Genomic DNA, 10928 nt, shown 5'->3' on the forward strand with positions numbered 1-10928 from the left:
AAATGTAGGGAAGAATGTAATGCAAATTATTACACACCAAAAAAGATTCTGGAGTTACTATATGGTTTCCCCATTGAACATAGAATCACAGAATCACAGAATCATCTAGGTTGGAAAGGACCTTGAAGATCATCTAGTCCAACCGTTAACCTAGCACTGACAGATCCCAACTACACCATATCCCTAAGCGCATATCTGTGTTTTATGGAAACTGCCTCTGTAAGCATTCTGATAATCAATAACTAATTTTCCAGTCATTGTTTGCACTAATGACAATAATTTTAAGGCTTAAATATCTAGCAATAGAGTTTAATTCTAATGATGACTGATCACAGCAGTGAAGGCAGTAGTGCCTGATGCTGATTGACAAGAAGCAGTGGTCATCACTGACACGCTCATCATTTATTTTGTGGTCCATTTATCCTTTTACCTCAATAGCAGCATTGCATTTTCTTAAGTTGGCAAGAAAAAAATGTGGCAGACAGTTTATTAATGTGTGAAGAATTGGTGTTTAATGTGGACATGTTGTAAGGCAGGTAAATATTCTGGTCATCATCTAATTAATATTCACATTGTGCATTTCATGCTGAGATCAGAAGCTAGAAGGGATGGGATGTTTTTCAGAATTCCTCAACATGTATGTGTATTTTCATCAAGAAACTCTCACACAGCTGATTACTGAAAAGATGTTGTCAGTATCAATTACCAAAGCAGCTGCTTTTACCTGCCTTATGCAGTGCATCAAACTGTGTATGAAATAGCTGGAGACTCATGAAATTAGTTCAATACATGAATGAGCTTGAATTGCATTTGTTTATGGTGTGTCAGTTATAATAGTTGTCTGAACGAGCCAAGGAAATGGCACCATGGGTTAGAGAGTCCCACAGAATGGTTGAGGTTGGCAGGCATCTCTTAAACTCATCTAGTCCAATCCCCCTGCTCAAGCAGGGTCAGCTGCAGCAGGTTGCCCAGGACCATGTCCAGTCAGGTTTTGAATTATGTCAAAGAGTGGAGACTTCACAGCCTCTCTGGGCAACCTGTCACAGTGTTTGACAACCCTCTCAGTAAAACAGTGTGTTCTGATGTTCAGATGTGATTTCATGTGTTTTGATTTGTGGTGATTGTCTCTCATCCTGTCAGTGGGCACTGCAGAGCAGAGCCCAACTCCATCTTCTTCATTCCCTCCAATCTGGTATTTATAAAGATCTCTTCTCCAGGCTGAACAGCCCCAGCTCTCTCAGCCTTTCTTCATATGAAGGATGGTCCAGTCCCTTAATTATCTAAGTGGCCCTGAGCTGGACTCCAGTAAGGAGCTCCAGATGGGTAGACAAAGGATGCCATTTCTGGAGATGGTGCCCCCGGTGCAGTGGCACAGGAGGTGGCGTATCCTGCTCCTGCTCCATGAGGTAGCCACCATTTGGGGCTAGGAAACAAGGTCCTGTTGGCTCATGACAGTACCTCAGGCAAATCACAAACAGGGCAAATGGAGAGAGTGACAGCAACAGTAGCAGCAAAAGGTTGACAGATAACAGTTGTTATGTTTGATTGTTGCTTCTGGTAATTCGCATTAATAAAACAAAAAGCAATGGACTGCTTTTGTGCAGTTTTATACTGTTGCCTTGTTTTTCTCACAACTGCACGACAGTGAATCGATTCATGATTGCTCTTGGTGGCAAAGCTTGGAAGATGGCAAGTCTTAAAAGAACGTGCAGCACCTGGGGAAGGGAGAAGGGGTATTTATATCTGAGAGACTGGTTGAACTGTGTGTAGCAGATGTGCAGTACCTAGGATCAATATGTTTCCTAGGACCTGGATTTGATCACAGGACACCTGCCTGCTGTGCTAAGGGTACCCCTGTGATTAATGATTTTGTCAAGCTCAGATGACACCAGTATCACCCCAAAGCCCCCACTGCAATTTGGGTTTTCAATGGGCATTTGATCACACAAGAGCATATGCTGGTTGTGCATGTTTTTGAAATTATTACATTTATGGAGTAAGTTGATCTGTTTGGCAAGTGCTGCCCTTCTCTATAACCTGAGGACAAAATCAGTTTCATCTGCAGCCCGCTCAGCGTGCAGACTCACTAATAGGTCAAGTATAAGGAAACAAGCTCAGGAGGAGTCGAAAGCAGAAAACCAAAACAAAATAAAAACCCACAACCTCCACAACAAAGAAACCAGAAAGCCCAGCCTTAGAAGTTAGAGGCATTACTGAGTGTTTGCCTCTGACCCTACTTATGCAACTATTTCCCACAAAGGGCAAGTAAGGTGGTGCCTCACTGTGACAAGGAGAACCCTGCTTTAAGTTCCCAAAACACACACATCGTGCTACTGAATAGTGGACTGCTTGGCCCCAGCAGCTGCTCCAAACGTGAGATATATCTTTTCTGGTCCCTCCATCAGACCCATGTCAATGTGTCCCACCAGGCACCTGGGGGATCACAAGTGGCACTAGATAGCTGCCGTAAGGTAATTGAACTGCTCCACTGTACTAAAGAGGTTTCCTGCCACTTTGTAACGGAACTATGAATAATCTGTATATTATCTTACTGAAGCTGTAAATGATTAATTATTTTCAGTTTTTAAATTCCAGTATTTTTGATACATTCAGATAATAACTACAGCACTTTTGGCAGCGGTTTTTAACATTCCCCATTTTCATGCCACAACACCTACTGCATCCAGCTAGAAGCAGTTTCTCACTGATTTCGTTATTAGCCAGCAGTGTTCCTCATGTGATTTGCATCACTGTAAACATGAACAGACTGAAAAAGTACAGTTAAAGAGGGTTGTTTGGCAAACATCCCTTTTTTCTTTATGGGTGTTCTTGCTCTGCAAACACAGGAAAGCATCAAAGTGCATAAAATGTGACAGTGAAGCACCCAGCTCATCACTTGTTTTTCTGTTGAGTATTGGTTCCACCTGGAAATCAGAAATAAATGTGATACATATCTATGTAACACTTCCCATCTGTGGATTTTTAAGTAATTAATTAGACCTTTCAGACTCTTGTAAGGCTGTGTACTATGCCCTTTCTAGGTGGCTAACATGGAGGTGGGTGAATAATTTATAGGTCTATGAGACATGGCTACTCATCTGTTTTATTTGACTGCTAGCTTATGTAGCTGGCAAAAATAAACCTCCATTTGTCACTGACTGTTGTTCCTGAGGGAAATGTTACATCATAACAACAAAAAACCCCTTAGATCAATTTTAGGTGAAAGAACAAAATGGTTAGCAACTGGAGTTTTAAAACTTGAATCTAGGTGAATTTTTCCAGTTTCTTTCAAGCTTCTGGAAGTGGCATGTTTGGCTTTCAGGCAGATTTTGTTTGATAAGTGTTAATAATTCAGTGGCTGTCGAGGATATAGTAGAGTCAGCCAGATGATATGCTTTGAAACCTCACTGTTTGAAGTGTTATGCAGAATTCTTCTCTCTCTGCCCCTGTCTTCTGTAGGATGTCTGCTTGTGCTCACAGCATTGCTTCTTCTGTTAGTTTTTTAGAAAAGGGGCTGTAGTATCCCATGGACTTTATTTAGGTAACCCAACATGACTGCAGTCCGCAGAGCCCCACAGAGCTTCCCTCTTCACGGTCATCTGCAGGGGTTGATCTCAGTTCTGGGTGCATTTACTGCTGAAAGGACACTATTCAGTGTCTTGCTGCAGCCTGATGACCTCTGGAAGCCATAAATATCTCCAGGCAACTAACATCAACATGGAGGAGTCTCAGGTTTGGTGCAGGAGACATGAAAATTGTTTGCAGTCATATCTGCGCCCCAGGATATTTCACGTTTAGAGGCTTGCGTGAGGCCCTCAGCTGTAAACTGTTCTTGTGCTCAAAGCCGAGAACATGGATTTTCACTTTTGTTTTTAATTACGTAGGATAAAACTGCTTTCTTAGGGTCTTTTAGTTAGTCTCACAAGATGTTTACAGGTCACTGACTTCAAAGCTAACCAAGACATGAAAGTGACAGCACAGCCAGTTTAGGAACCCCTCGATATTCTCTCTACTCACAGACATTCTTGCTTGATGCCAAGGTCAGATCATTTGAAGGGTCTGGAGGACATGTCTTACGAGGAGCGGCTGAGGGAACTGGGGTTGTTTAGTCTAGAGAAGAGGAGGCTGAGGGGAGACCTCATTGCCCTCTACAGCTACCCGAAAGGAAGTTGAAGAGAGCTGGGGATGAGTCTCTTTAACCAAGTAATAAGCGATAGGACAAGAGGTAATGGCCTCAAGTTGCACCAGGGAAGGTTTAGACTGGATATTAGGAAGCATTTCTTTACAGAACGGGTTGTTAGGCGTTGGAATGGGCTGCCCAGGGAGGTGGTGGAGTCCCCATCCCTGGAGGTGTTTAAGAGTCGGGTTGACATAGCGCTGAGGGATCTGGTGTAGTTGGGAACAGTCAGTGTTAGGTTAATGGCTGGACTGGATGATCTTCAAGGTCTTTTCCAACCTAGATGATTCTGTGATTTTCTGATTTTTAAAATCAACTTAGAGAAAAAATTCTGTTTCAGCATTTCAGGGAGTTAAACATTACAAAGCAAAGGCTATTTTTATAGTTCCATTCATGGAGATAAAATGCTACTCTGTAAATCCATAGTTACCGTGGTTAGTTAAATGTCTATGACAAATTCCAGGCAACCAATTTTTGTCTTGAGTCTTACAAAAGTGGTCAAAAATTGTAATGGTTTTGCCTCAGTGGATTAACTTTTAATGTGTCTGTAGTGCAGAAGTCCATCAGTTAAAGAATTTATCATTGTTCAACCCTTTTGTGGTTGTATATATTTAAAAGAATTCAGAATCAAATTTTGAAAGTGAATATGAGTTGACATAAATTCAGTGCTGAAATTATTGGAACATAATTCAGCAACCTGTAACAGCACAGTGACTTCTGTGGGATTGCATTGCTTCCAGTCAGAAGGAAACAGGTCTCTTAAGAGCAAGAAGAGCCTCTTAAAATGAAATCAATCACAATACCGTATAATCATATGCTACAGCATTTGGTCTTTCTGCATATCATCTCTTTTATGAAGGGATCTTGGATGTAATTATAAAATGCATTACCTTTCTATTCCTTCTCTCTAAAATAGCAGTGAAACAAGCAGTTCAAGTCAGTCCCCATTACAGCAATAGAAACATGCCTCTTAACCACAGTGAGAGCTGGACTCTATCCTGAATGACTATATGAGTGATCAAAAGATATGTATTATACGAATGTACAGTTATGCTGTGAGAAATTTTGCTTTCATTCTCTTCAAAGGCTTCAGACATCTCAAGGAAACCAAGAAAAATCATAACAGTAAGTCTTATGAGCACACATGAGTTTATCAAAACCCTCATCATCTGAGACTGATTTCCACTGCATGTAAATAAATATATGAATAATTTATTTACATCATCTTTATAATCAAACAATCCTGGGTTTTTCTGTCTTAGTTGGCATGGTAGGAGTAGCCTCAGTCTGTGTTTCCACCTGGGGCCTCTAGCACTTACTTGTGGATTCACATCTGTACTTGTTCTCTAGGTCTGATGACCAAGCGAGGAGGGGATCCTGTTGTGTTAGGTGGATCCTACCCTGGGAGCTGTGCACCTCCTAGACTTGATCAGTGGGCAGGCCACGGGAATCAACACAAAGGAATTGCAAGCAGTGAATCAGTAGGGTGGGGGGAAATATCCCATATACTTATTTCCAAAATTTGGAGTGGAATTCTGCTAATGATGGAAGGGGTTTTGAGATTAAAACAAAGCAGATGGAGGCTGATAAAACCAGAGAAGAAGAGGCAAAGGTAATGAACTGGGAGAGAAGATATTGCAAGCGGACAGGGGGTCAGAGTGGGTCAGTGGGGACTGGATCAGGCAGAGAATGGCCAGGGTGAAAATCCCTGCTGGTGTCTCTGCTGCAGAGCTAGTGGGGTGGCAGCTTCTCCTGCTCTTCTTGGTTTTGGTCTGCCTTGGGGCCTTGACTGATGCCTCAGTGGCATTATTTGTGCTTCCTGAGCCCACCTGACTGGGGGAAGAGTTGTCCTTTCCCTGCTTGTGTGCCCCCAGAGGGAGTCAGTTGATCCTGAATGGAAAGAACTGTGGTTTCACCTAACTTGCTTCTGTCCCAGCTGATGATGACTCCTGATTGCGAGGGTAATGTAGTCCAGGGCTAGCTGGGTTACCCCAGGTTATCTGGAAAACAGCTCTGAAACAGCACATCCTTGTGATGAACAGAGGCTCAAAACCAGAAGCAAATTCCAAAGCGTTCCCTAAGACAAATAACAGCAAGGAGAGATTCCATTACTCAGTCGTAACTCATCATCGCAACAGTGGGATGAAGAATGGAAGAAGCACGGCTGCGTGTGGGGTTACTGTAGGGATTTTCCTGCTTGGACTCTGGTAGTCTTAGAGGAAAATGGATATATACTGTTGCTGAGGAAATGAGACTCCCAGGGGAAGGTCAGCTTTTCCCTGGTGTGAATTTTTGCTGCCTCATGCTCACTCAAATCAATTAACTTAAAACCTACAAACTGCACATGCCACAGCACTGTGCAGTTATTATGTGGAACTTTATACAGTTGCATGTGGATTTAATCATAAACAGCCCAGGAATGGATTCAAGTTTATATGGCTCTTTAAATATTTGTATTCTTAAAATGGAATATTGCCCATTTTTCTCTGTAGGTGCCAGCTTGCATGATGACCTCAGTAAATACTTCTGGTTTCATCATTCTCAAGGGGACACGATGACAGTTCAGGATCCAAACCAGATGAATCTCTGTGCTGCTGTTTGGACTGTTGTCTCCTATGTAATTGCTGACATGGAGGAGATGTTGCCAAGGTAATAAAACAGCAAGAAAGAAGATTTCTGTTCTTCAGTAAAGATTGTGAGTCCACTAATGCATGTGGTCTACAGCTGTGAGAAATTCTGTTTTTCACCCTGATTTTGTGCATTATTATGTCTGTTTTCCTCAAAGCACATGCTCCTCTACACATTCCTGTTCCTTTTTGCTGTTTTGATACCTTCCATTTGTGATTTGCACTTAAAATTTCTTCTTTTAAGTACCTTTTAAATTTCTGATGAAGGTATGGTACCTCTTTGTATGCAAAGTGATCCTGTGCAGCAGGAAAACTATACCAAATAAATTTGCTGCGTCAGAATAACTAATGTGTTGAGTTAGTGTACACTTTTATGGGCTTGTTTTCTGTCTTTTACTCTGTGCATTAGAATGATGTACTATTAATAAAACAGCCCTTTCTTTTTACTCTCTTAAGATAATACTGTAGTTTCTATACAGTTTTCAGGTTATAGGACAAATTAATCTTGGCTGTTTTAATGGTAATATGTGGTAAAATGGTCAAATAATAGTCAAAATGCTAAAGTAATAGGGCTTTTAACAGTTCATTCAGCTCCCGCTGTTAAATCTTACTAAGAGTTGCTTCATGTGAGACTCACATAAACCAGGACATAGAGGACCGAAAGCCAACCACAGGACTCCCAGATCTCCTGTGTTTCTTTGGGCACCTCCCCGTGGAAAGCTGTGCGTGTCCTTTTATTTCTGATGAAAGACTTGCCATAGTGACATACAGAGAATTTCATATGGCAGTTTTTCTCTGAAATGCCATGATGTTTCAGAAACAACATCACAGCTGTGATTTGTGACCTTCACTACCTGCCAGCTGATATCCAAACGAAGTGTAAGAGCAGATTTCGATTCAGGCTGCTGAAGTCATTCCCAGCTGCCCCTCTCTTGCGGGGATGTTCTCCCCTGCTAGAAGACAGGTGAGAGGATGCTGGTACATATGCACTTTGATGGAGGGATTAATCTGGGAATTTGATCTTGTATACTTTGTTGAGTTTTGGTGTTGGTTTTTTTTCCTGCTTGAATGTTATGAATATTCAGATGAGTTTCAGAGGTATCTGTAGAGAAGATATAACTGACGTTGGGAAATATTTTAAGGCAGATGATTTCTGCTCATTTCTTTGTGACACGATCCTTGTTTGTGATTTTAAATTTTACAACAAGCAAACTAACTGATGTGAATAACTGCTGCAATATAATCAACACCAAGCAACTAACATAACGAACAACACAGAATATTAAACCAAATGGCAGGCAGTCCCTGGTGCTGTTAATCAGTTCCGTAGTGGAGCAATAGCTGAGTGATGAGCCATTCATTTTTATAGAATTAATAACCATGTTATGTTTACCATGATAATAGGTTTTACATCAAATTTATTAAATATTTCATTTTTCCCTCCAAATCATTTTAGGAACATAAAAGCTGCCTGGAGATACTCTGCTCTTTCTTTTTAAAGAAACAGTATTGAAATAAAGTTAGCAAAACTTTACTCTGCTTTCAAGGCATGATGCCTATGCTTCTTTTTTCTGATTTGTTTGACAAGAGCATAGCTGGTGGTGGTCACCACTGACAGATCCTCAGCTGTCTCTAAACCCAGCCTTCACAGAATATTACTGACTTTCCTGAACTGCATTCCACATCTTCTTCTCTGCAAGGTATGCCACTTTGTACATCAGAGATTCAGAAAGGTTTTTCGTGAAGTTGCATTTACAAATCTTAACCTGTGTTCACTTGGAAATGGGGTTTATTTGTGTTTTTCTCCATTGCCTCAAGTCAAATGGAGAATCTCTGCAGACAAGAATACTCTGTGCAGAGAAGAATGCTGCAGTATGCACGTGGCACCACAGCACATCCCAAGATGTGTTTGTTGGCTCCTAGGCTACATAAAATAGGCTGTAAAATTAAGACCATGGCACCCCTGATGAAAAGTTAACCTTTATAATGTCAACTTCAGATATGCAATTCTAGAGAGAAGCTTTGCAGAGTGGATTTTGAAAAATACGTTCAAAAATCAGAATTGCCATCTTATTTTTATAGAAATTGTGAAATTAAGAATATTTTAGTTCTCAAATTGAAAAACAAAGATTTTTTTACATGTAAAAACAGATCTCATTAAAATAAGACATTGTCTTTTTTGATGCAACTATTCTTATTTGTCTGATCTGTAGTAGTTCTCAAACCTAAAAGTTCAGCTGTTCACAGTGCTGTCCTGATAACCTGGCAGTTCATATGTACTGCTCTCAGAAATTTCCATCAACAAAGAGATGTTAATAAATTTCTTTCCTTTCCCAGTGGGATTTTTTATCTTCTGTGCAATAGCTTATCTTTATTGCTGCCAATGTAGCAATTATGCTGTTTCACTTGGTGGCAATTAAACATATATCAGTTGGTCAATTTTCAGTTCAAGGGCACTTCTGAAGCGATCCAGGTAAGCCAACACAACTTTGCTTCCCATTGGCATGCTGCCTTTGATCTTTGAGAATCTTTCTCAACTTTAGTTGAGAAAGTTGTAGATGAGGATATTATTTATATTACTATTATTGTCAGGGTCAGCTGCCGTAAATCTGTGCTTTTCATAAGTATTTTGACGACACTCTAAGATAAAGGGACCATGTGTACGTTTCCCTCCAATGAAATAAAACACTATCAGCTTCAGACTAGATTGCTTTTTGCCTGCAAAGATCTGTGAGCTGAGAGTTAAAAAAACAGTGGTAGTATTTAAATATATGTCCAAAATTTAAATTTCAAATAAACATTTTCCTCAAGGTATTACAAATCTCTTGCATCTGCTGAGAAGGAAGGCCCCTGGGTAGCCTTCCTTTCTGCTACAACTCAAAGCTTTCAGACATAGTTACAGAGGGATGAGTTGAATACATTATTCATTTACCCGACTAGACTATAGCACAAATGCTGATGAAAAGTCTCTTTTCAATACTGCATAATGTAATGTAGGTAATTTTGCCAGTAATAGAAGAAGAATTGCAGGATAGGAAACTGAGTTGGTGCTTTTGCCCTTCATGTGTCAAGGCATTATTGGAGTTTCACCGTCTCTTTGAATGATTCAGTTCTATGTGATCCCACAAGATTTTTTCCTCCCTTAAAATAATTGAAAACAAAGAAAGAGAGCTATTCCCTGGAACAAGAGATGAAGTGGTGCTTCTGCTGCTGCTACACTGCAAACACTGCTGGCTGTGTATTTAGTTAGCATGCTTCCCCCATAATGATTTGAGACACTTTCATTTACCATGAGTAAATATCAAACTGATCTTGATATCTATATCTGTCTCATGAAATATACATACCATCTAAATGTGCCCAAATGATTAATTTACTGCTATGTAATGATTAGCATAAAATTCTCATCACTGCACAGGATAGAAATGTTACCACTAATTGCTGGTTGAAGTGAACAATGTTTTCTGCGTAGAAATTGATGATGCATGCATTGCAGCTCTTGAATGGGAAAATTCAAGACTTTCTGGAAAAGAAGCATCTTCTTTTTTTTTATTCTTCTCTTTTCTGCTACATGATAGGAGAGCCTGATCGCATATAATAGAATGGAGTAGTATTTTGTGCACTGGTCCATTTTATCTTTGCACCGCACCACACTTATGGAAATGTTATAACTTACACCTTTTGTAATCTTCTGTCTACAGCAAAGGCATGGAAGCACTGTATACATGCACACCTTATTCTTTCATGGTCATTACTTCTGGAAGCTCCAGCCCTTTTGCACAGAGGTTTGGCCAGCTACGGAGCTGTGATTTGTAGTGCTAGCACCTAATAAAGGCCTAAAAGCGCCTCTCTTCTTAGTAATTCTCTTTGCCATTGGAGGAAGGACCTCGACGACAACATTGTATCCAGCTCTGTGTTTAGCTTGCAGTTTGATTTCACTTCAGGACAGTGAAGTTTATGTTAAGTTTCTATTTTCTGGGTTTTTTTCAGTCTTTCACTCTGTCTTTCTCAGCGTCTGTACTGTGATATGGATATTAGGAATGACTAACCAACTGAAAAAATCTGTGTATCTTGTGCCTTGGGGCTCAGGAACTGCAAGATGCAATTGTGATGACTCTGAGGAG

At 40.4% G+C, this 10928-nt stretch overlaps 1 protein-coding gene across 1 annotated transcript in view; it reads left to right on the forward strand.

The window, feature by feature from the left end:
- The window catches only part of CPQ (carboxypeptidase Q), a 162778-nt gene extending 155625 nt beyond the window's left edge, over positions 1–7153 (forward strand). Inside the window, exon 8 of the mRNA XM_074885026.1 lies at positions 6670–7153. Within this exon, the coding sequence (XP_074741127.1) occupies positions 6670–6830 (161 nt within the window). The 3' untranslated portion in view covers positions 6831–7153. The remainder of the gene's footprint in view (positions 1–6669) is intronic.
- Positions 7154–10928: the final 3775 nt, after the last annotated feature.

The sequence above is a fragment of the Strix uralensis genome, chromosome 1, assembly GCF_047716275.1.
Source record: "Strix uralensis isolate ZFMK-TIS-50842 chromosome 1, bStrUra1, whole genome shotgun sequence".
NCBI classification, from domain to species: domain Eukaryota; kingdom Metazoa; phylum Chordata; class Aves; order Strigiformes; family Strigidae; genus Strix; species Strix uralensis.